This window comes from Hyperoodon ampullatus, assembly GCF_949752795.1.
Source record: "Hyperoodon ampullatus genome assembly, chromosome: 1".
In the NCBI taxonomy this organism is placed as follows: Eukaryota; Metazoa; Chordata; class Mammalia; order Artiodactyla; family Ziphiidae; genus Hyperoodon; species Hyperoodon ampullatus.
In genome coordinates, this window is record NC_136914.1 from 119,942,726 (window position 1) to 119,969,219 (window position 26,494).

Below are 26,494 nucleotides of genomic sequence, written 5' to 3' on the forward strand. Positions count from 1 at the left end.
TATAAGCCACTTCTCTTTCTATCCCGCTCATTTGAGCCACAAGACGGAGCCAAATAGTGCATGAGTCTCATCCCGAGATGGAGGAAGTAAGGCATCACCACCTGAGAGGCTTAGCCATGGATGTGGTATTAACTGGCAAAATCGGGAACAGAATTCAGTCAGATATTCTTTTTTTTTTTTTTTTTTTGCGGTACGCGGGCCTCTCACTGTCGTGGCAGAGCACAGGTTCCGGATGCGCAGGCTCAGCGGGCCATGGCTCATGGGCCCAGCTGCTCCGCGGCATGTGGGATCTTCCTGGACCGGGGCACGAACCCGTGTCCCCTCCATCGGCAGGCAGACTCTCAACCACTGCACCACCAAGGAAGCCCCAGTCAGATATTTGAAAGAACATTTGCAAAAGAAGGTTATAAAAACAATTTCTCAGTGTACCTTGTGGAAATGATTTTTTTTTAAATTACATTGGCCATCTGTATTTAGATGAATTGGTCTGAGTGTAATAGTTATATTATAAATGGCAATACTTAGTATGCTACTAGTATATGGATCATGAAAAAAATGTTCTCTGAGATATAAATAAGTAAATAAATATAAAAACAGTTTCTCTTTTTCCACCAAGAGCTCTATCCCCTGGGTCTATATTCCTCTGGGACGCCAACAAGAGCAGGACCCAATTCACTAGTTCCACTCGGCATGAGTTCCTCGTCCTCCCATTGGCCAGACCTTGCCCTCTCAAGCAGGAGGTGGATTCTCGGCCTGTCTCACTGGGAGCCACGGAATCTTGGCTTCCTCAGATGCCGCTGTTCTGACTTCACCCACATCCTCAGCCTTCTCGTCCCCAGCAGGCTTCCCACTGCAGTCCCTTGACAGTCAGAAAGTCCATTGGTCACACAGATGTGAGTGTTCTGGTTCCTTCATAATCACTTCTCAAATGAATTAATAAATTGGCTTTCCACCTTTTGGGTCAATCTTTTGAGCTTAGTTAATATATACCTGCTTCTAAGAGACAAGTGGCGAAATTAAATATCCAAGCCTGCGGGTGGAAGGCAGGGCCTGGCAGAGCTGCTGAGGTGTGGAGGGCCTCCGTGTGAGGTCTGTGGGGAAACACCAGGCAGTCTTCGAGACAGCGCTTCAAGGACAGATGCAGGAGGGCAGTTAAAATTTCTCTGCATGCTTATGCTTTCTGTTTACAAGTGCACGTTGTTCCATCCACAGTGCAAATTCCCCGCAGGCAGTAATCAGCCCTAATGGATCTTGTAGATCTTTGTACAATGCTGACTGCAAAATATGAGCTTAAATTCTCACTGAGGGGGAATGAGTGTTCACTGGAGACCAAATTTTGTGTTTCTAGTTGTTCTGACCCAAGAAATGCAATGTTCATGTGGCCTGGCAGATGCAGACAACAACAGGAGCTTCGGTCTGTGGCTTTGGTGGCTTTGGTCCTCCATCAACACCGGCCTTTATGGAGCACTTCCTGTGTGCTCAGCTCAGAGTTTATCTCAGTGAAGTGGCAGAAAATAGAGGAGGCAGAGCCAGGATGCTGATGATGGGCTGATAAGGGGAGCTGAGCTTAGAAGGCAGTAACCACTGCTCAGTTCTGTAGCATCCAGACAGAAGCATCACACGGTCAACTGTAATACATGAAGAAAGATACCCACAGCTTTTTTTAAAAAAGTTTTTTGCGGTACGCAGGCCTCTCACTGCTGTGGCCTCTCCTGTTGTGGAGCACAGGCTCCGGATGTGCAGGCTCAGCGGCCATGGCTCACAGGCCCAGCCGCTCCGCGGCATGTGGGATCTTCCCGCACCGGGGCACGAACCCGTGTCCCCTGCATCGGCAGGTGGACTCTCAACCACTGTGCCACCAGGGAAGCCCTGTGTGTATTTTTTAAAAGTTGAATAACATGTGATTACCACGCACACATTGAACAATAGGAAACGTCTCACTGCAATCGTTGTGCTCACCTGTCTCCTGTGAATACTCTCCCTCGTCAGGACAAAGATACCTGGTCATTCTTCTAATGGCAGCGCGGCATTCAGGGGGGTTGGGGTCCTTGGCTGTAGGCACAGTGGACTCTCCTGTCCGGAGCTCTGCTTCCCCTTCCTTTATCATTGATCATGCTGCCGGAAGGTAGGAATATCACAGGGTTAGAGGGCCACGTGTGCTGATGGCATCCGAGGCTTTGGCTGTAGGTTTTGTTCCCCCCAAACCTGGGTTCGCCTCTTGGTGGGTGTCAAGCCAAAACACGCAACCAAGCCAAAGACCGGGAGAATGAAGGATTGATTACTTGCAGCAAGGAAAGAGAACACGGGGGATCTTATCTAAGGCAGTGTGTCCCCCCCAACAGCAAAATTGGGGAAGTTTTAAGTTAAGGGTCCATGCATATTCATGAAAGGGCTGAGGCCTAGACGGAGTCCAAGCTTTAGCTGATTGAAGTCACCAGGGTCAGAAAGGGTCAAGATCATCACCCCTTAGGTTCCAGTTGATCGGCTGGTTGAGCTTCAGGCTAATCTTTTTTTTTTTTTTTTTTTTTTTTGCGGTACGTGGGCCACTCACCGCTGTGGCCTCTCCCGCTGCGGAGCACAGGCTCCGGACGCGCAGGCCCAGCAGCCACGGCTCACGGGCCCAGCCGCTCTGCGGCACGCGGGATCCTCCCGGACCGGGGCACAAACCCGCGTCCCCTGCATCGGCAGGCGGACTCTCAACCACTGCGCCACCAGGGAAGCCCCAGGCTAATCTTTACCATTGAAACAGGACTGGGTGTCTTTACACCTGCTTATTATCTTTGCTATTGTTACTGCTCTTGCCTGGTAATAGTCTTTTGTTCCGATCTTTCCTTAAGATCATTAATTACCGAGACCTATTCAAGGGCAAGCATTGTGGCCAGGCTTAGATCACAAAATGGCTTAGGCCCAAAATGGCTTCTCTTATGTCAAGAAAGCCATTTCGGGTGCCTTTTCTCCAGGGACCCCCTACCCTGTGTGCTCACAGTTATGAGTTCAAGGGTGGCCTGCCGGCCCAGAAGCCTGGGTCATGGTGTGCTGTTTCCAGCTGACAGGGGCAACTGTCTGACCTCAGTGACTGCAGATCAATGAATTCATGGTTCAGGGGCCTTGTTATCCTCACTTTTTACTTGTTTCCTACTTCCAGTTGTTTTTGTTTCTTAGTTGGCCCCTGCTCCCCACAGGCTCTGCGAACTCCTTCCCAAATCCTAAGGCTCAATGGCCAACGGAGAAGGGTTTTATTTTTTGAGTGGGCAGCTGATCTAGCCTCCACCTAAAACTGATTTTGAAATCTTCCCAGGGTTGGGGGTCTGAATAATCTAAACACAAAGTGAGACAGAAGGCTTTATCTTAATCCATTTTCAGTGAGTGCATTATTAAATATTCAGCTTTTCAGACACAACTCGGCAGAGCCCAGGCAAGCACAATGATAAGACATTTTCGGATGTTAATTATGTTTCCTTTTCACTGAAACTCTCACAAGCAAATTCTGTGAGATCAGATGGAATTTTCAGTAGACTTTTCCAGCCAACTTTTTCATGTTGAAAAGCATAATGTTTTTCAGCTTGTGTTAAAACTCCAGTGAGATAATTACCTCTCACTGACAAGGTCAATGGACAGCTCAGGATCTGTTCATTTAATTCTAAGACAATTTCAGCTGCTAATACTGAGCTCCAAAGGAAATGATAACAAAGGGATATCGCTTGTATAGGAAAGTACAGGCTTCTTTCAGTGTGATGAAGTCTCCATGGCCACAACCCTCATCCTTACCCAAACCCTTCAACTCACCTTTTACCCTGGAGGCAAAGGACTGTTGGAAGAAACTAACTGTCACATTTCATTCCCTTGCATGTTGGAGGGAAAGGAAGGACAGATAGAACTGCCATGGACTTGGCCTTACCTAGTCCATGTTCTCAGACTGATGCTGAAAACTCGGCCTCTGTGCACCAGTGCTGAATGAAATCTCGGAGACAGAGTTTTGGGTGAAGTAGAAAAGAACAGCCTTACTGCTTTGCTAGGCAAAGCGGGATACAGTGGGCTCGTGCCTCTCAATACCTCTGTGTCCCAAACTGGGAGGATTTGGTGAGGAGTTTTATAGCAATGCTTCAAAGGCGGAGCTGCTAATAAGGATCCGGGTGTGTGCAGGGCCTGCATTTTTAAAATGTCCTCGGGTGGTCTCCTGATGAGCTTCTCTGGTTCTCTAGGAATAAAGAATGCTTCATCAAGTAGTTAACATCTTCCGTTTGTTGGGGGTTTTAGTTCTGCAGAAGAGTGCAAAGATATTCTTATGTGTATCCCTTGAGGCGGAACCAGGACCCTGCCCCAAGGCTGCGCTACTGTTTCTTGACTGCTCCTCCCTTGTCTCTGCATCTCCTCCCTTCCCTGATTAGCAACTGTTTGAATCTGCCCTTTGGGACTCAGGGAAGGTCATGGAGGCTGGAATCTGTTCCCTACAAACAAGAAATGGGGGACACAGAAAGGCTTCCATGTCCAGGAGCCCCACAGGGTCCTGCTCAGTTTCAAGACCTACACCCAGAGAGCTGATTAGGCCCTGGGGGGAGCAGGCATGTTGAAGGCCAGAGGGCATCCACTGGCCCCCACCAACGCTGCCCCAGTGTGATGTAACAGCTGCTGCCCTTGCAGAGTTTCTCTCAATCCAACCTGACTGACTGGGGAAAAACAAAAAGAGTGGTGATAATGTCATGAATATGTATTTGTTACTCCTCAGCCCACAGAAGGCAGGGAGGAAGATGCCAGAACAGGGGTCAGAATATGGGGCATGGAGTCCAGGTTTGCCATTTACTCTCTGTGTGATTTGGGGCAAAATACCTAAAATCTCTGAGTCTCATACGCTTCATCCCTTTTTTTTTTTGGCTGTTTTGGGTCTTTGTTGCTGCGCAAGGGCTTTCTCTAGTTGCGGTGAGTGGGGGCTACTCTTCGTTGCGGTGCATGGGCTTCTCATTACGGTGGCTTCTCTTGCTGTGGAGCACGGGCTCTAGGCACGTGGGCTTCAGTAGTTGTGGCACGTGGGCTCAGTAGTTGTGGCTTGCGGGCTCTAGAGAGCAGGCTCAGTAGTTGTGGTGCATGGGCTTAGTTGCTCTGTGGTATGTGGGATATTCCCGGACCAGGGCTCGAACCCGTGTCCCGTGCATTGGCAGGCGGATTCTTATCCACTGCACCACCAGGGAAGTCCCCAAACGCTTCATCCTTAAAACGACTAAAGTGTGTATAGTTGTGAAGGATCCAAAGAGATAATGAAAATGAAAGTACTTTATACATTTTAAAAACACTCTGTGCATGTCAGATTTGTATAATTGTTGCTAAGGAAAACATCCTTTGCCAACAGTTCAAAGGTTGCCAACAGCCAAGTAATAACTTTCTGGCTCGAAGGCCGATTCCAAAGGAAAGCTAGTTTCCTCCCTGAAACAGGTTGTAGAAATTTAAGTTTATCGAATTAGTCTTATAATACGGAGTCAAATACCACCCAGGCAGCCCCTGTCTCATTAGGGTGCTCAGCTCAAGATTTCTTCTGGATGTTTTAGTCTCAAATGTGTAGGTGTCAGTCAGGGTTAGGGGTTGGGGGAGTTAAGTTACAAAAAAGTCTAGGGGCTTCCCTGGTGGCGCAGTGGTTGGGAATCTGCCTGCCAATGCAGGGGACACGGGTTCGAGCCCTGGTCTGGGAAGATCCCACATACTGTGGAGCAACTAGGCCCGTGAGCCACAACTACTGAGCCTGCGCATCTGGAGCCTGTGCTCCGCAGCAAGAGAGGCCGCGACAGTGAGAGGCCCGCGTACCGCGATGAAGAGTGGCCCCCGCTTGCTGCAACTAGAGAAAGCCCTCGCACAGAAACGAAGACCCAAAGCAGCCCAAGATAAATAAATAAATAAATTTATTTTTAAAAGTCTATAAATGCACCTGGAATATTTACTGAAAACACGTGCGTGCACACATACACACACACACACCCCATACACTGGGACGAATGTGCACCGCGTGGAGAAAGACATGAGCAAATAGATTTGTGTTGAAAGGCAGAGGCTCAGGAATTTGGTTAACTAGCTCTGCCTCATATCCATTTTATTTTTCTCTTGGGGAGTTTTCTATTTCTGTCAACCACTGTGTTTTTGGTGGAGAGGCACCGTGGGTAGAGTGTATGTTACTCTCAAACTTAGGGGTCTAGGTGACCTAGTGTTTATCAGAGGGAAGTCTTTTCATGAGCAAAGGAAGCAAAGCATGAGACAAAACAAACACACTATTGAAATGGCAGCTTCAGCCAAGTTGCAGCTGTGTCTCACAGCGCCCAAAGCTCCAGATGTTTGTTTAAGGAAACCGAGGCTTCAGCAGGAAACAAGGAGTGTCCTGGGAGCACTAAGACAGGATAAATCTTTGCGTCACTGTCGCTCCTCTACAGCCTGAGCAAGGAATCACTGAGTGGAGAGAAGGCATAACCAAGACCCCAAGCAGATTCCAGAGTGGAGACGGGCAGAGACAGAGCCAGGAACCTGGGTGTGAGAGCTAAACGTCCTGCCTTCCATGCTAGCATATTTACAACTTAAGCTGATGGTAATCAAAGGGGGTTCAAGTGAACGTCATTTAACCCATTTCTGGTTCCTGTGTGATATTTGTGGAAAGGGTAATTTATCTGAAAGGCTAAATCTATTCTGTCTTTGAAATCCTAGTTAAGGCTTAAAATATTAGGAAGACAGAAAGGACAATACCCCAAACTGCATAAAAAGTTAATTAAAAATTCTCACCAAGGAATTCCCTGGGGGTCCAGTGGTTAGGACTCTGCACTTTCACTGCTGAGGGCCCGGGGTCGATCCCTGCTCAGGGAACTAAAATCCCACAGGCCACGTGGTGTGTCCAAAAAAAAAAAAAAATTCTCATCCAGGTTGTTAACCGTCAAAAGGAATGTTCAGTATTGAAAACACTGAAAAGTCATTTATTGACTCATTCAACAGATATTTCCTAAGCATCCATTAAGCATCAAGTCCCAGATATTTTTTAAATGCTTATAAACAACTTGGGGAAAATAGATGATTACAATAGAGTTTGCTAGGTGTTTTGACACTGGTGGGGTGAGGTGGGGTGTCAGGAAGGAAGAAATTTTCTTCTGCCCTTCTAGGTTCTTCTGGTTGGCCTAAGAATTAACTGGCATGAGGCATATGAACAGGAGAAAATCAAGCAGCAGTTTAATAAGATGTATGCATGGCAGAGACCCAGGAGAACTGAGTAACTCACCAAAATGCTCCAAGTCCTCACCTTAAACACCACCTTCAGCTAAAGACAAAAGAGCAGGGATTTGGGACTTGAAAGGGGAGGAAGGCAATTGACATGGAGATGGAAAAGCAAATGTTTGGCAAACAAACGTTTGCTGGGCCAGGCAGAGACAATGGGACACGGAGTGGACTCTGATCTCTAAGCCCTGCTGCGTTTCCCCACCCCACCTAGGCCATGTTCTTTGCAGATACCTCTGGAGATAGCTCTATTCTGGGAACTGACCCTTTATCCAAATTCTTTAGTCAGCTAAGAGGGAGGGGAAAAGAGAGACTTCCTGAGTCTTCTGTCTCTTAAAAATAATCAGCCTAGGGACTTCCCTGGTGGTGCAGTGGTTAAGAATCCACCTGCCAATGCAGGGAACACAGGTTCGAGCCCTGGTCCAGGAGGACCCCACATGCCGCGGAGCAACTAAGCCTGTGTGTCACAGCTACTGAGCCTGCGCTCTAGAGCCGGCGAGCCACAGCTACTGAAGCCCACGTGCCACAACTACTGAAGCCCGTGCGCCTAGAGCCCATGCTCCTCAACAAGAGAAGCCACCGCAATAAGAAGCCCACGCGCCGCAACGAAGACCCAATGCAGCCATAAATAAATAAATAAATTAATTAATAATTTTAAAAATAATCAGCCTAAATTAATCCTTATGCCAAAGAGACACATTTTGGGGTGGCAAATTCTGCTCCCTTATAAGGGAGAGATGAGGTGGGCATGCAGGGGCTGCTGGGGATTTCCCAGCATCCCAGATCAATCCTGGACTCAGGCAGGCCAGCCTGTGACCAGAAAGGGAGCTTGTGTGAGAAGGTAAATCCACACACTGCTTCCTTCATTGAGAAAGAGAAAGAACTGAACTAAATAGTGTGCTCAGTGAGTCAGTCATTTAACATTCTTATCTCGTCACAAACCACTAACAGAATGTCCTAGACCAGCAGCTGGTGTGTGGCACACTTTTTCTTTTTTTATTGGGGCACATGGGCTCTGTAGTTTGTGGCACGCAGGCTCTAGGTGAGGCACGCGAGCTCAGTAGTTGTGGAATGCGGGCTCCGTTGCCCCGCGGCATGGGGGATCTTAGTTCCCTGATCAGGTATCGAACTCGTGTTCCCTATATTGGAAGGTGGATTCTTTACTGCTGGACCAACAGGGAAGTCCCTGTGTGCCACATATTTAGAGCACTGCAGCAAAGGACAATTAGGAGTTATTCAGGGGAGAGGGAGGAGGGCGTCCCACAGAGAGAAGTCTGGGCAGATTCAGAAGGGCCTCCACAGTAGAACAACTGCACAGGATTCGGGGGATGTGAGGGTGAGAGGCCAGAAAGTCCAGCAATTCAGGGGCCAAGCTTGTTTTAAATGAAGGGAGCAGAGACAGAGAGAAATCTCGGTCCTACCTTCAACACCGGCTCACACCAGACTCCTGTGAAGCCTTCCTGAAGAAAACATTCTGCAGAAACTCTGAGAAAAAGGAAGGGTCCACAGGAAAAAAATGCACAACCTAGAAGTCGAGAATTATGTTTTATTTGGTGGACTTGCTGAGAACTTAGGCCTGGGAGACACCCTCTCAGATAGCTCGAGGGATAGCTCCAAAGAGGTCAGGGCAGAGCCAAGATATATAGGGGTTTTTGCAACAAAGACCAGGGAGTCAGAACGTCTGTTAATTATAGCTAATTAAAGAAAACCAGACATCTCAAGTTAATGAATGTAGTGCTTTTCTCTGTATGGGCAGATGCAAGAGTCTGGGCTCACTGAAATCATTCCTTTCATATGCACCTCAGCTGCCGAGGTCGGGTATCCTGTTCTTTCCCATCCTGAGTGTCCTCGGGGTGCACTTTTGGGCCGGCTGCAGTGGCTGAGGGCTTGATAGCAGCATCCTTTGTTTGCTGAAGATTTCTTCCTTAGCGTAGCTTTGGAGGCCAAAGGCCCCCTTCGTTCAAGGGAAATCTTGCATTTAAGAAGAGAAACAAGATCAAACCCAACAGGGACACCTATGGGCCAGGTTCTGGTCTTCAAAAAATGCAGTTTCTATCTTCTTTGTTGAGTAATCAGAGTACTGAGGAAGTTTAGCGACCTTACAAAGAAAGAGAGGAGGAGAGAGGGGGAGAGCTGCCTTTGTCCACAGCCCTGGTCTCTGAGACTGGACATCCGGCAACAGTGTGTGCGGAAGGGATGGGGTTCCTGGGGGGCGCTGCCACACACCTTCTTGACTGTGGCTGGAAGTGCCACCTTTATGAGTCCTTCCCTTTGAATTATGCATGTTCTCGCTAATAATTACTTTTTAAAAAAATAAATTTATTTTATTTATTTTTGGCTGCGCTGGGTCTTCGTTACTGCGCACGGGCTTTCTCTGGTTGCGGCCAGTGGGGGCTACTCTTCGTTGCGGTGCGCGGGCTTCTCACTGCAGTGGTTTCTCTTGTTGTGGAGCTCGGGCTCTAGGCGCACGGGCTTCAGTAGTTGTGGCATGCGGGCTTCAGTAGTTGTGGCACGTGGGCTCAGTAGTTGTGGCTCACGGGCACTAGAGCACAGGCTCAGTAGTTGTGGCGCACAGGCTTAGTGGCTCCATGGCACGTGGGATCTTCCCGGACCAGGGCTCGAACCCATGTCCCCTGCATTGGCAGACAGATTCTTAACCACTGCACCACCAGGGTAGTCCCAAAAAGTGTCCTTATTTTTAGGGATGTGAACTCATTAAATTCATTTCTATTAAGAATGAAAGAAATGATTTTTTTAACGATTCATTTGCAAATCGGCTATCACAACTACAAATCAACTGTTACATTTCTTAACTGTATTCAGTCTCTGAAAATGCTAAAGAAGAAGAAATGAATTATCCGTTTCCTTGAGGCTGTCTTAGATCGTCATTTTCATTAAATTTTATTTTAATTCAATGTATTTATTTAATTAAATATCATTTAAAGGAGAAGCCTGAGTGTTCTGTTGAAATTCATCCCTAGAGCAGACCCAGAATTCACAAATTATGACTCCAGCTTCATGACTATTGCTACCATGGGGAAAGTTAATACGTACAAAGAATCTTCAAAGATGAGAAAATCCTTTATTTGGGCAGAGCAACTCTGAAGCATTCCTATGCAAGAGAGAAAGTTCATCAGCAAGATGATCTTATAGAATCCTATCAAATTATCCACGTAGAATATAGCTGAGCATTTTGTGCCAAACCTGCAGAATCTCTTTAGCAATTCATCTTACTATCTACTAGCCTATAAATATCTAGAATCACTTTAAGACTCCTGCTGCAGCTAATGGGATATCCTGAGCATCTATTTTTCTGAAGAGAATAATTTTGTCACATTTGAACACTTGACCCAAGTTATAAACATAAGCATAACTCACTTCTGCATGTGTATGTTGACTGTTTACTCTGTCCAGTTTGTTCTCTGTTCATCCCAGTTCATCAGATATAGCCTTGCAAATGTGCTTGCAGTTGCCAGAGTAAAACACACTCAAGCTGGCTTAAGTGAAAAGGGAATACATTGGATCGATCACACAACTGAAAATTCTTGCTGTAGGGCTAACGTCGGACGTGGTTAGATTCAGACCTCCAACAACATAGTCAGGACCATGTTGTGTTTATACCTTGGCTCTGCTTACACTGAGTGCAGAATTCTGTTTTCAGTGTCTAATATGGTGGGACACCTAGTACTCGAGACATTTGATTCAATCCTGCCTATGCTGGAGATACACATTTGGAGATTTGACCTAGCTTACAGCTCTGAAGCTCCTTGCTTGTCTCCCTCTTTGGAACAGATGTATAAAAAAAGATCACTTTATAAAGATCATCCTTGTATAGCACAGGGAGCTATAGTCAATGTCCTGTGACAAACCATAATGGAAAAGAATATGAAAAAATATATAATATATATATAATAATATATATGTATAACTGAGTCACTTTGCTCTACAGAAGAAATTAATGTAACATTGTAAATCAACTGCACTTCAATAAAATTTAAAAAAGTGAAGATCATCTTGTTCCTCTGTAACTGTTGCTGGAAAATAATTTTCCTTCCCTCTCCTCATCTTTCTAATACTTTCTCAAATCACATCCATTATTTTTCCTTTTTCTCCTAAGGGTATAAATTTGGCTGTAATTCTTCAAATAACCAAGCTAGGTTGGTGGTCCTTGTCTTGTGAAATAATATGTATATAGTACCATCTAGTGCCCAGAAAGCAGAAAATCCAAAGCAAGCAAGGCAAACAGGATGCTTCAATTTTTGAAACAGCTGAGTTTGGGCAATATACAGATTGGAGGAAAAATTATGACCAACTCCATTGATTTGACTCATGTTTACACCTCTAGAAATAACGACCTTTTCCAGAGAAAAAGGCCTGGTTTATTGAAAAATTCAATACTTATTAAACCAGAAAATGTAGAGATTTTTCTAGTTTTAGAGCTGTCCCACAACCAAGTCACATGATCAAACTTACTTTAAGAAAAAATGTATTCTTGTAGGGGAATCTGTTTTTCTTTTTTCTTTTCTTTATTTTTGGCTGCATTGGGTCTTCGTTGCTGCACGAGGGCTTTCTCTAGTTGCGGTGAGCGGGGGCTACTCTTCTTTGTGGTGCCCGGGCTTCTCATCGCGGTGACTTCTCTTGTTGCAGGGCACGGGCTCCAGGTGTGCGGGCTTCTGTAGTTGTGGCACACAGGCTCAGTAGTTGTGGCTTGCGGGCTCAGTAGTTGTGGCTTGCGGGCTCAGTAGTTGTGGCTCACAGGATTAGTTGCTCCACGGCATGTGGGATCCTCCTGGACCAGGGCTCGAACCCACCTCCCCTGCATTGGCAGGTGGATTCTTAACCACTGTGCCAGCAGGGAAGACCTTTTTTTCAAATAACATGTTTTCCTACAGATTTATGTAATAACATTGGGTATGTATTTCCTGTGGAAAACATTCCTTAATAGACTAAGTTAAAACTTCCTGGAGAGACAGTGCTCCAGAAGGAGAAAACTACCTCCTAGGTACATGTCCTTGTCAGCGGTCTGTTTCTGGCTATGTCTACAGATGTGCTCTGGGGCTTTCTCCTGCTACTAAACAAACAGTGCCAGGATGCACTGACACCAGGAGGGAAATGACATCACAGACACAGGTCCACACGCCACTGGTAAGGGAGTGGCAAGAGGCTAGATGGTCACTGAGGTTAGAAAATTAACCAGTATGTCTAAGATCAGATAATGGCAAAATATATTAGTTCCCTGTCCTCCGGTTTTAGGCATGCAGAACTATGTCTGGTTTGTGCCTTTATGCTGTATCTTTCTTCGCACTGTAGCAAAGCACAGAAAGGAGGAAGAGTAATGAGTAGGGGTGTGCTCTAGATCATGATCATGCTCATTCCTTTGACTCCTTTGGCCCTCTTGGGATTTCCCAGGGAGGCGGAACTCAATAAGGCTGCTCCTTTGAATAAAATTGATGAGCATCCACTTCCAGTTAGGAGGGAAGTAAGTGCTGATAGCTCTAGGGAATGGAGTAATTCTGAGACAATATTAGCCTAAAAAGTTTAGCTTTATGTTCTTAAAAAAGTTTTTAGTATTTAGTTCTTTAAAAGTTGTCATTGGGCTTCCCCAGTGGTGCAGTGGTTAAGAATCCACCTGCCAATGCAGGGGACACGGGTTCGAGCCGTGGTCCGGGAAGATCCCACATGCCGCGGAGCAACTAAGCCTGTGTGCCACAACTACTGAGCCTGCGTGCCACAACTACTGAAGCCCACGCACCTAGAGCCCATGCTCCGCAACAAGAGAAACCACCACAATGAGAAGCCCGTGCGCCACAAGAAAGAGTAGCTTCCGCTTGCTGCAACTAGAGAAAGCCCACACACAGCAACGAAGACCCAACACAGCCAAAAATAAATAAATTAAATAAATAAAATTTTAAAAATTGTTATGGATTAAGGGAAGATATTTGGGGAGTTGATGTGATCTTCCACTGCCTTGTAATCTTCTGGGTGTTTCTTACCTAGGTGAGCCATCCGTCCTCTTTCCACCATCTTCTGCATTTCTCTTTCCCAGAGAGCCTTCTTCAGGTTTCTTCTCTTTGCATTCCTCATCTGACCCATCCAGCATCTTTAACTATCATCAGAATTTGAATGACCACAGAATCTCTGTCCAACTCCAACCTCTGCCTCAAATTTCACCTCCACCCGACCGCTGAATGTCTCTAGAATTTTCCATCACTCAGAACTGCAAACTTTGCCTCCCCCAGCCACCAAACCCTCATTTTATCTAAGCACCAATTTTCCTCTCAGTGTTTTATTTCTGATTGACCCACAGCTTCCCAATCGGCTAACTCTTCTGTCCTAACTGACCTCTAGCTCTTTTTTGCCAGTTGTCCCTGATTTGGAGATTGTATTCTTCATTTCTTGGGCTTCCTTTCCTCATTATTCTTGCTGTAAGATCTGATAACATCAGTGCCTCTAGTCCCCTCTCTATTTTACACATCACCGTCATATTCAATATTTGGAAGCATTTTCCAGTCTGTTATGGAACAAATTGCGTTGCCTCCACCCGCCGCCTAGATTTGTATGTTGGAGGCCGTATGATCAGGCCCCCAAGATGGCTGTACTCTTGCTGTCTGTCCATCTCCTGTGCGACCAGTCCCTGCCTCACCCACACCTACACTCACCGGACTGACCTTCCCTCTTCATCATACAGCCTCATCGGTGAATGCCTACACACCTGCCCGCTGCTATCTTTAGATAATGATAGTTTATCAAAGGTAAGCCATCTGCCCCATGAAGGTTGTTAGCCCGAGGGGCGGTGAGGGACATGCCCTCTGCTGGTTTCCCTGGTAACCGATGAACCAAGCTGACGTCAACTCCCCCTGTAACTGGCAATCTCCCCCTCCCCCCCGGGGGGGCAAGACTGCTGCACATGGTGTGGCATCACTCCAGGACCTTCCTTCAGACGTGTAAGACGCCCCACATCCATTACGCCACGGATGTCTCTGTCTCTGACTTCCAGGCTCTTTCTTCAGTCTTGAGGCTGGGCAAGTACAGGCTTGCAGGCCAACAGGTGCAGAAGCCTAATACCCAGTATCTCAGAATGTGACTGTGTTTGGAGATAGTCTTCCAGAGGTAATCCAGTTAACGTGAGTCATTGGAGCGGGCTCTAATCCAATGATTGTGTCCTTACTAGAAGAGGAAATTGGGAAAACAGACATGTACACAGGAAAGGCTACAGGAAGACACAGGAAGATCTATAAGCCAAGGGGCGATGCCTTAGAAGAGACCAACCCTGCCAACACCTGGGTCTCAGGATTCTACCTCTAGACAGCCTTCAGCTGCAGCATCAACTCTTCCCTGGGTCTCCAGCCTGCCAGCCCACCCTGCAGAATTAGAACTTGTCAGCCCCTACGGTCGTGTGAAACAATTCCTTAAAATCAACACCCCTCTCTCTAAGATACATGTATGCACATCCTATTTGTTTTGGTCCTCTGGAGAACACTGACTAGTATACACTACAAATTAAAACCTATAATTGTTTTTTTTTAATGCCAGTTTCAGTGCCAGATCTTTAGACTAGTAATCCAAGTTCTTCACAATAATATCCCCAAAGTCCCATTCCAACTATAGCTTATATTACTTCCTTTCAATTATCCTTTGATCAACATGCTAACAATAACATTTATTGAAAAACCAACTATTCAACATGTAAGAAACATTTTTTCCTGTGGTCTAAATGCATAGACTGGACTCAGACTGGATTCAAATTCAGCAATTCACTTGATTTCTCTAAGTTTCAGTTTCTTCATCTGTAAAACGGGAATAATTCATCCGATTATTCTATAACTAGTTATTGAACAACTACGGGTGACACAAATGCATTCATGATGTTGCTACTTTTTTTTTAAAGCTTTCTATTTTTTAAAATTATTTTTTTTTTAATTTTATTTGTTTTTGGCTGCGTTGGGTCTTTGTTGCTGTGTGCGGGTTTTTCTCTGGTTGTGACGAGCAGGGGCTACTCTTTGTTGCAGCGCACAGGCTTCTCATTGCGGTGGCTTCTCTTGTTGTACAGCACGGGCTCTAGGCACATGGGCTTCAGTAGCTGTGGCACGCAGGCTCAGTAGTTGTGGCTTGCAGGCTCTGTAGTTGTGGCACACGGGCTCAGTTGCTCTGTGGCATGTGGAATCTTCCCGGACCAGGGGTCGAACCTGTGTCCCCTGCATTGGCAGGCGGATTCTTAACCATTGCACCACCAGGGAATCCTCCATGATGTTGCTAGTTTAAAGACTAGTCAGCGGACACCTCCACCTCCCAGGTGCTGGTGCTGTTTACTAAGAAGAGGACTAGAGAAGAGCAAATTTAGGGAAGGAGGTGAATCATGAGTTTTATTTGGACTGTGTTCAGGGTGAAATCCCTCTTAAATATCCAAGAGGAGATGATAAGTAAGCAGCAGGATATGTACAAATGAAGCTCTAAGATTAGAACGGGGCTAGAGATAGAAAATTGAGAGTGATTTGCCTTGAAATGCATTTACAGCCATGAGATAAACAACATGAATTTAGATGAGCCAATAGGAGAAAATGCTTCAGGAGTTAGTAAGCAGCTTTGCAAAATATTAAAGAGGTTCCATTATGGGATGGCTGCTCAAGGAGCTCTGAGGACCCACTCCGCAGGGAAACAAGCACAACTGCTGAAAGCTATCTTAAAATTTTTTTTCTTTTTAAGTCTCTGGAAATTGTCTTAAGGGCATACAGCAAATAACAAATATTTGTTCAAAAAGAATATACTAAATCTTGCTAAGAACAGTTGAACCTGGCATCTGAGCTATGACCTGCTCCCTCCCGCCTCTCCTTCCACCCTGACCGAGCTCAGCTTGACAGAAGCTCCATTCCAATCAGGTTTGGCCAAAAACTTAGGACTCCCCCGCTCCCCCCTGCCCCCAATCAGCTCCCGATCAAGGGAAAAGCTATTTCACTGGCAGGCACAGGACAGCAGCATTTCTCATCCCCTCCAACTCTATATTTAAGAGGCTAAATTCCTGGGAGTGTGCCTGAGAGGTCAAGGGCTCCTTTCTCCATCCAGCCACCCCACACAGGGTGAGGGCTCTCCACCAGTGAGAATGCTGGCTTCTTACACGCCCTCACACCAGTGCACTTGGAGAGCAGAGGCTCTATCTACTCTGCGAGAAGCAAGCCAAGGAGACTACAAGTTACCACTCCACCCAGGGCCCAGAGTATGGCCCAGATATACTGCCCAGAGCAAGACGCATTACGCAAGAACAGAACTACCAAGCTTTCATCAAAGGAACTGACTTTATCTGAAACAGAGTGTGAGGAAGTTCAAGCCTAAGGGAACTCTCAAAAACACCCCACACCTCTTAATTAAGAGCAACAAGCTGAATCATAGTCCAGCTACTTCACCAGATAGAATCAGGCAAAGAGCCAGCTAAAAAGAGCCCACCTGGCATCAGAACGAGCCTTAAAGACCGGCCCCCAAACTGCCCCTGCTTGAAACTAATTGGAATAGGCTGTGGAGGAATTTGTGTCCCAGGGAATAATAAAAAAAATAGAGTAACCAGCCAGCAATTATGGAAGCCTAACAGCTTGCTGTAATACCAAGTGAAGCAGACAGCTTAACAGAGAGATCACAGGAAGATATAGTCCAAGAGAGCTGTGCTAAAATTGTGTCATCCCAAGGTAGCTGTGTGCACGTCAAGGCTGAAGCTTCTGAGGAGTGATACCAAAGACTTCATACTGTGGGGGAAGAGATTTCACTGAAATAGTCTAGCCAAATCAGTAAACAAGCAAGCAAACAACAATGAAAACGAGACCTGGAGAGAAGGTGAGGGGAATCATTATCCACAGTTGCCACAATGCATTACCTAAAATGTCCACTTTTGAACAAAAAGTGAGATATACAAAGAAACAGGAAAGTGTGACCCATACACTGGGAAAAACGGAGGCAACACAGATGGCCTGTCAAAGGGTACGGATCTCAGATTTAATAACTTGAAAGCTGCCATTGTACCTTAGTTCAATGAACTAGAGAAAAATATGCTTGAAGAAGGAAGGTATGATGACAATGTTTTGTCAAAAAGAAAATATCAATAAAGAGATAAAAATTTTTAAAAGGAATGAAATGGAAATTATGGAGTTGAAAATACAATAACTAAAATGAAAAATGTCACTAAGGGGGCTTGACAGTAGATTGGAACTGAAGAAAGATAAGGGAACTTGAAGAGAAATCAATATAGCATATGTAATCTGAAAAAAAAGAGAAAAGAATGAATAAAAATAAACAGAGCCTCAGAGAAATGTGGGGCACTACTGAGTACACCAATATACGTGTAATGAGTGTCCCAGGAGAGAGGAAAAGCAGCAGAAAAAATACTTGAAGAAATAATGGCTGAAAACCCTACCTTTGCTGGAAAAAATCTACACATCCAAGAAATTAAACAAACTCCAAGTACGATATATGCAAAGAGATCCACACCAACACAGACCATGGTAAAAATGCTGAAAGGCAAAGAGGAAATCTGGTAAGTTCCAAGAGAAACATGACTCGAGTCACAAGCTAGTGACTCTGCAGGGAGCACTTCTCACCCAGCAGAGGTCCTGACTTCCTCAGCTGCCTCCTCTGAACCCCCCAGGTTAGATCTGCTCTGCCAGTGCTACCAGAATAGCATCTACTTCACCTTTTATATTACCTCATTTCACTTGTACTCAGGCTTGGCCACATAATTTGTAGGGCCCAGTGCAAAATAAAAATGAGGGGTCCCGGTCCAAAATTTCTTAAGGATTTCAAGACAGTGTTAGCAAGGCATTAAAATCAAGCTCAGGGACATCCTGAGTGTGAAGCCCAATCCGAACCCATGAAGCTGGCCCCGCTTAGCTTCTCAATGTCTTCTTACTAGATCTTAAGAACCATGCAGCAAAGTACCCAGGTGGCGTCTCTCTTGCTCATCACTGAATTCCTTTAGTCTTTCCCAGTGGCTATCACAGTAGGCACTTAATGAGTCTGCAGCATATTCAACTTACTTAATTCAACTTACTTATTTCTTGCTAAACAACAAGAACAACTAGTTTTTGCTCCACTGTATGTGGTACTTATTACATTGTTTCATTCATAAAAGCCTCATCTTTCACTGTGTTTTAGCATGTTGACCTTTTCAGAAGAGTACATACAGCTTAAGCCCAATTATTTTATATTTATATTGCAGTTCTTAAATAATTTCATCATATTTATAAACCCACTGAACAGAACACTGCTTTTTTCTGAGTTCATCTGTTGGATATGCAGGTTTTAGTACCTTCTATTTCATTTCACAATTACTTAGGAAGTATCCCACCATATTAACCACTGTTAGCTTTGTTTTTAATAAGTACTCAGCCATTCTAGGATTTTGAACTTTTTGATGTGTGAAACACTACCTTAGCTTTGGATTCCACTAGAAGCCTCCATCTTCTATACTATATGTATGGTTACAACAGGTGTGAACAGGTAATGGTGGTGAGTCTTTGGAACTTTATCAAACTTCTCTGTGCCCGTTTCACATCTAATGAAATAGGGATACTACTACCTACCTCACAAACTTCACTGAAGAGAATTATAGGAAGTGCCTTATATGGGCACCTAGGAGAGTCCTTAACACTTAGCAGATATACAACAGACATTAAATTTTTCTCCCTCTTATACTATAGGGTGTTGCCTGGATCTGCACGAAATGCTACCATCTACTTCTCTAATTCACCGAAGTTTTTATTGCTTACCAAGAATCACCAGATGTTAGGTGGGTTTTGAAATTCTTCTGATTTAAACATGCTAATAATCAACATGTCTCATTAATCACAGTGCTCTAGCATCAACTGAGATTTACTTCATACAGTAATTCACTCTGCCAAAATGTGCGTTCTGAAAAGCTGGAGTTGCAAAATTCTCACAATGAAATGCAACGTTTCAATGCACATGTAAACCAAACAACATTTTAAATAAAGTATTTCATTTAATCCCATGATTCATATCATGATCCTTCAGTTTAATGAATTTAGCAGGTTAATACCTGACTTATTAATAATCTTTACTAACATATTTTCCTTATTGAATACAAAACGAACCATTACAAACTACAGCCACAATCATCAGGAGATCAAAGCCACTGAGCAAGTAGACAAGCTATAAAAAAAACTTTATTAAAAAAAATAGACAACATATGTAAACATCTTTTTCAGTCACAAAGCTTCATAATACAGCGTTTCAGGCCCAGGCCTCAAATCTCTGCAGTGGGAGCACCTTAACTGTTGACTAATAGTAATCAGCTTAATTTATCTTTCAATGAGCTATTAAGTCTATGTGAAAATAAATAACCAGATTACGCTAAGTATACCTATACACATAGAAAATCGCAAATGTACAATAGATCTCAGCAAAAAATAACTATCTGCAGTAACGTGAGATCGAGTCCTTATATGACAATTATCTTTTTAATGTAACTTCATTTCTAAATTCATCATAATGTAGAGTTGACTAAAATAAAGCTAAACAGAAACAGAGTAGAGGGACCACACAGATGGACACCCATCACTCCCCTACCCTCACACAAAGTGCCACACACACACACACACACACACACACACACACACACACACACACACGATGTTTTGGTAGAAGCAAAACTGAAAACACAGTTTCTATATTTCGTGTTTCATGTATTACCGTAGGCATGTATTTCGTTTACTTTTAGCTGGAAGTTACATGCCCTCATATGACTGAGTATGAAGTAGCCAACCACAGTTTCAAATGTGATACAATTTTGAGGAAACCAAATCTCTGTTATGTAATTCAACAACCACCCAAAAGTGAAGCCAAATCATAGAATGGACCATAACACCACAAAATGTAATTAAGGACCTGAGATTGTGCTTCAAGAATTTCCTTAAGGCAAAATGCGCTTATATTAAAATAATCCTTTCATGCCCTGTTCATCATTGGCAGTGGCACACTTGTTAGACGACTGAGAGGTTCTAAAATGGCCAAATAATATAATTTTCCTCTTTTTTTTTCTACTATAGGTAGATACTTTATCACAGCTGATTAAATCACTGACCTTCCAGTTAATCAGTAAACCTTAACCAAGGTAAAATTTTAAATGAAATATCAAGTAATGTTTGCAATTAAAGTTTTTCACTGTAGGGAAAATTTTAAATGCTTACTGTGTGTCATCTGAATAACCATATTCTAGGGAGAGAAGCATAATAGATTTAACAAAAGAACCCAGGCAAGTTTACCAAGCTCCTGGATAGCCATTTCAGTAGCTTAATAACTCAGTAGTTTATTTGTATCATAACTCTATGATTTATAAAAGTGACTATAAAATAATTTAAAATCACTTACAAACCTGATCTGCTATCCAAAGATTCATTTTATAAACCCACATCTGAAAATAACTTATATTTCTCCATTCTATCACATCAGCTTGTCCCACCCAACAAATATCTAACATGTATCTACAATTAAGTGAATAACTACTATTTTAAAACACTTAAATTCTGGGCTTCCCTGGTGGCGCAGTGGTTGAGAGTCCGCCTGCCGATGCAGGGGACACAGGTTCGTGCCCCGGTCCGGGAAGATCCGCAGATGCCGCAGAGTGGCTGGGTCCGTAAGGATCCCACATGCCGCGGAGCGGCTGGGCCCATGAGCCATGGCTGCTGGGCCTGCGCGTCCGGAGCCTGTGCTCCGCAATGGGAGAGGCCACAGCAGTGAGAGGCCCGCGTACCGCAAAAAAAAAAAAAACAAAAAACTTAAATTCTAACCGTACTGCTGTTTCTTGACTTTGCAGTGTTTCTAACTGTATTTGAGATTATTAGGATGATTATGCATTTAAATAGAGAAAAATAATATTAAATGACATGAATTTTCTTCGGCACATAATGCACGCATTGATTAATTTTTAAAAACTCTACAACAAAAGGTTTGCTTTACACTCCTGGATACCAAATCAATGGCTACTGATGAAGGAAGAAGGAAGATCCTTTCTACAGGGAGAACACACAGGTTAGCGCCTCTCAACTCTATACAGTACGGTCTGAGTCAAATGTCAATCACTGGCTTTTTGAAAAATCTACTTTGGAGTTCTAATGGATAAAATTTTTAGAAGTTACATTCATTAAAACTTTTACAAGTTACATTCAGTAAAATTTTCTCAAAGAGAGAAATAGTGCATATTTCAGGTGAGATTTGGACATACTTATGCATTATAAGCCTACTGCTGAGTTTAGGTAGTTCAAATAGGATTCTCCAATCTATTCTAGGCATCAAATTTTTTTTACATAAACATCTTTACTTGCTAACATCACATTACTCTTGACTTCCTGTTGCACAAATAACAAAAAAAAAGGAAAGAAAGGGAAAAAGGTAAAGGAAAATAGAAAACAAAAGGAAGGAAACAGGAAGGAAGGAAACAAAAATGGCGCACCATTACAATTTCTGTGTGAACTAATAGACAAGGATATAAATGGGAGCAAACAAAGCATTTAAAATTGTGCTTAAACACAGATTTACATTGCTGCACATTGGTTTTACACGTGTGTAGTATTTCAAGTTGCTAGGTAAGAATCCAGTGGAATAACAATACAGTCAGGCAACAGCAATCACATATATTTTTGGAGAAGTTAGACATCCATTGCTATTTTAGTAACATGGCCACAGCTTTGAAAACACAGCAGCATAAAACAATTCAAAGGTAGACATACTGTTTTCATTTGTTCACCTTAAAAAAAAAAAAAAAAGAAATGCTTGAACAATATAAGGCACTTAAGACAGAAATTCTTTCTCCAGTTCGTACAGGGATGGTTGGCTCATTCTGCTCCTCAGCCTGCACAGAGGCACCGTGCAGTCCCTGCTCTGGCCTTCCACGTCAGCATCCAGTAAGGAAGGCACGTGGGGCTTAGTTCTCTCCTTGGCACCGAGGGGACAGTCAGGGGCTGGTCCTGGACCGCCCACCACAGGGCAGGCCTGTGCGTGCTGAGACTCTGTTCTCTGCGGGAAGGCCTTCGGGGCACCTACCTGGCTTCTTAGGTGGGGAGGGCAAGGCAGAGGCACCATATGGACAGCTCTCTGTTTTTCGGGCAGGACCTCACTTGGCAGGTCACTATGAGGTCCAGGCGGCGAGGGGGGCGTCCCCCAAACCCACTCAGGGGGCAGCTCAGAGGCTCCGGGGGCTGAGATGAGAGCTGCACCAGCTGGTTGAGGAGGCAAAGACAGTGTGTGATTAGAAAGACAGTGATGTCGAAATCAATGGACAGCAAGGAAAATAACCAGGATGACTTCCCTTAGGTGACCATCTTAAAGTGAGCTTTCACAAAAGAACCTGAACACAAACCTTACCTTTAAAATTGTTAGGATAGAATGTTTGTTTTTATGGAAAAGTACTACAAGGTTGGAAAGACTGCTTGAACCTATGGAAACGACACCTGTAAAGAGCTAAGTCATCATCATATGCTTAGGACAATGATCATTAGAGCTGTTTAACAGGATAGATTTCACAATGGGTTAGACTGGACTAAAGTTAAGACTTAAAAATGATGGTGAATATGACTGAATTCACTCTCAGATGATGATTTGAAAAAATTAATGAAAATAAGAAAGCAGATACGTTTTTACATGTTACACCCTCTCTTTTTTGTTCTGAAGAACTGACTTACTATCACTGTAGCAAATAATCATTGGCTTCAAACTAAGAAAAAAAGAATGTTTTTTTATGGGATTCTTGTGCTAGGATTTCACCATGTGCAACTATAAATTACTAATACTTTATTGCATCATAAAAGCAATAAACCAATTTATCTAAAGACAATGAACAATAATATGAAAAAAAATCTTGTCTAGGCATAGCACTTAAAGAGATAAACGAAAAGATAAAGCAAATGAAAGCAGTTTCAGTTTTACTATACTTTATAACTGATCCTAGCATAACATTTTACAATCTAAAAAGCATTTTTCATATACATTATCTCACTTAATCCTCATGATCTATATCTGAGGTAGTTGTAATTATCTTTATATACAAAAGGAATAATAGTCATTCCCCACACAGCACCTACTGTCCATTTGACTTTTACCCCCCTAAACTCAATCTCAACATAAACCTGGGCAGCAAAGCCAGGTGACGCTGTGTCAAATGACCAGTTTTACTGCCAACTCTCCCACTAATTATTTGGTTCAAATTTTGGCAAATGACTCTCCTTCCTACCACGAGGGGCTTGGGGCAGTTATTCTCCATGTGCTCTGTTTTTGTTTTTTTTTGCAGTATGCAGGGCTCTCACTGCTGTGGCCTCTCCCATTGCGGAACACAGGCTCCGGACGCGCAGGCTCAGCGGCCATGGCTCACGGGTCCAGCCGCTTCGCAGCATGTGGGATCTTCCCGGACTGGGGCACAAACCTGCGTCCCCTCCATCGGCAGGCGGACTCTCAACCACTGCGCCACCAGGGAAGCCCCTCTTTCTGTTTTAATACACTATTATGTATTTAAGTTACTGACATTTAACTATACTCTTCCAAGGATCCAAATGATAAAGTCAAACAAAAGAGTAGGGTAAAATTCAAAGATTTATGTGAAAACAAATTTGTAAATGTAATCGCTTGGAAAAGATAAAATCAGAGAGCCATACAATTTTACAGTCTATCCTCTACAGTGGTGTTTGGTACTTTCACCCAAGAATGCAGCCTACCTGGGGGCTGAGAAGCACTTCCATCAGACACAGTCCGTCGGTGATGTGCTGCTCTTTCTTTTGAAGAAGCAGCGTAAGATGCGTCCGCACGTGCTGGAGCTGTGAAGGAAGGAGACAGGTTTCCCCACACACCACGATGGGTCTCCAGTCCTGGCACGGGGGTTGGCTCCTGATCCCTCCTTCCAAAGGCAGAGCAAGGATCTGGAATGGGCACCTTGGGGTCACAAGGGACGTGTGTGCTGCTCTCGAAGGAATCTTCACCGTCAGTCTGCAGCAGGCACTTGGTGGAGAGAGAAGGCATGGACAGGAGGTTCGCGGCGCTGGACGGAGGGAGTGGGGATGGGCTGCTGGCCCCCTCGCCTGCGGCTGGCAGCCTAGTGGCGGAGTTGGCACTGCTTCGGGACTTAGGCACCCGCTGAAAGATGCCCTCACGTTTCTTCCTTTCTTCCTTGGGCAATGGGTCTTCAGCAGCCTGTGCTTTCGCGAGCTCTCTGATGTCCAGGCCTAGAGCCACCGACGCCAGCAGCACGGTGCAGCCATACAGAGCAGACTCCGTCTTCTTCCTCTGGGGGGATCTGCTCAGACTGTTCGGAGGGGTCCCCTGAGGAATGTTGGTGGCAGGGCTCACTGGGGTTCTCTCCTCCCAGCTTTCGGGTTCCACCAGATTCTCTCTCTGGCCATCTTTCCAAAGAGGTAGATCAATGTATGCTTGACTCGGTGATTTTATCTGCTTTGGTTTTCTGTGTTCCAATCCGTCTGGGGCAAGTTGTGGCTCTTCACATGCACCTACACAGAAGTATAAATACACACAGGCTAGTACCATTTTACTGTAAAAACCATGCAAGCTATACTGTAAAACAAGGCTGAAATCTAATAAATACATATTCTAAATCAAAATACATGGAGTCCTTTGCAGTTCAGCAAATGGTTCGTCTAGGAGGACCCTAAGGAAGGGGCGTCCAGGGTGCAATGACTCAGCTCCCTGCATAGGAACAGGTGAGCAAGTCCTCTGCTGTTTCCTGTCCTTCAGGAAGTGGATCTTCACTGGCATAGAAAACAGAAACTTCTATAGAAACAAAGTCATCAAGATACAGAAATGCACATGCACAGACAGCAGCAGGAGGACACGTCAGACAAAAGGTGCCCTTGTGCGTGACCTAGGTAACTGGGCCACGCCCCGTTGCTACAGGAACCAGCCTGCGTAGAGCAGTGAATTCTTGGCACACTTCAGACTATGGTGGTGCCCAGCAGCCTGTTTCAACAAGCTGCCATTAAAGTGTAGGAGCCCCGCATCAGGAGAAGATTCTCCAGAGGTCAGAGACCCAAAGGGTAACATATTCTGCTACTGGAGAGGAAGCTATAATTCTTATCACTTAGGGCTTAACCATGAACGACTGAAACGACGAACTCCCTCATCTGGTGTCCAGAGCATCCCCGACAGAGCCACCCATGATTTCTTCAGCCTTGTGTCCACTGCACCTAAAATGTGCTTGGTTCGCTAGACCAGCCGGATGCCAGCTTTTCTCCCAACAAGCCCGTGCTCTTCCCAGCTTTTCTCCCTTCAAGCCCAGTATCTTCCTCTGCTATCTTTCTCCCTGTGTCCTCCTCCCACTGTCCCATTTCCCTCAGACAATTTTATCTCAAAATCCTGCCTGGCCCTAAGATGGCCTGACACTGCCCTTCTTCCCACATGTGATCTTGGCTTCCGCTGAAGCCTCTCTGGTGTCGTTCGGTTTCCTCCTTTTTCTACTTTCAGGTCACAGCCGGCTGTGAGCATCCCTGCAGGTTTCATCTTGTGAGGGGTCTTCCCCAAATAGTGCCTTCATCAAGTAGGCACGAATTGCGCTTTCATGGGTTGAATGCACGGTACATGTAACGAATAACAAATTATTAAGCCATCATTTTTTTAAAAACGAGGGTAAATGCTGTTGACAAGTAAAAGCCATAGGTTTCGAAGCATACTGAGCACTTCCTTTCCCACACTTTCCTCCTGAGGTGTCATGAATCTACGTGGATCCATCACAATCTTTCCTAGTCTTTCTATGACTGACCGCATGCATTCGCAGCCCCCAAACCAAGGTGAATATAATCAATATCTACATAAGATCAAACTGTCCTTTTAGGATTCACTTAGGCATTCAGGAGATACTGAAGACTTGCTATGCACCAGGCCCTGGGAGTAGAGTGGTGAACAAACCAGATAAAATCTTTGCCTTCGAGGAGTTGACATTCTAATTTGGGGTGACAAAGAACACACACATTACGGGTGTCCATGCAGTCCAAGAAGGATTTCAGGGAAGAGCGATGCATAAGTAAAACTGGGTACTGAGATACAGGGATGGGGTGAGACACCACTGCAGCTAAGGTGGTCAGGGGAGGTTTTCAGGAAATGCTTGGGCTGAGACAGAAACACTTAGAAGGATGAGGCCCCACAGATGGAAGGTGGGAGGGGGACCTTCAGGCAGGACAGACTGTGTAAACCTTTTGCTCAGGGATCCTTCTAATGAACTACAGGGTTAACTTAATGGAGACCCAGCTGAGTCAGCCAAATACAT

At 44.6% G+C, this 26,494-nt stretch overlaps 1 protein-coding gene across 1 annotated transcript in view; it reads right to left on the reverse strand.

Moving 5' to 3' along the window:
- Positions 1 to 21,764: 21,764 nt before the first annotated feature.
- Positions 21,765 to 26,494, reverse strand: part of MAP3K21 (mitogen-activated protein kinase kinase kinase 21) — a gene marked incomplete at its 5' end in the record, with an annotated part of 48,433 nt that continues 43,703 nt past the window's right edge. Inside the window, 2 exons of the mRNA XM_079724700.1 lie at positions 21,765 to 22,451; positions 23,940 to 24,725. Of these exons, the coding sequence (XP_079580826.1) occupies positions 22,024 to 22,451; positions 23,940 to 24,725 (1,214 nt within the window). The 3' untranslated portion in view covers positions 21,765 to 22,023. The remainder of the gene's footprint in view (positions 22,452 to 23,939; positions 24,726 to 26,494) is intronic.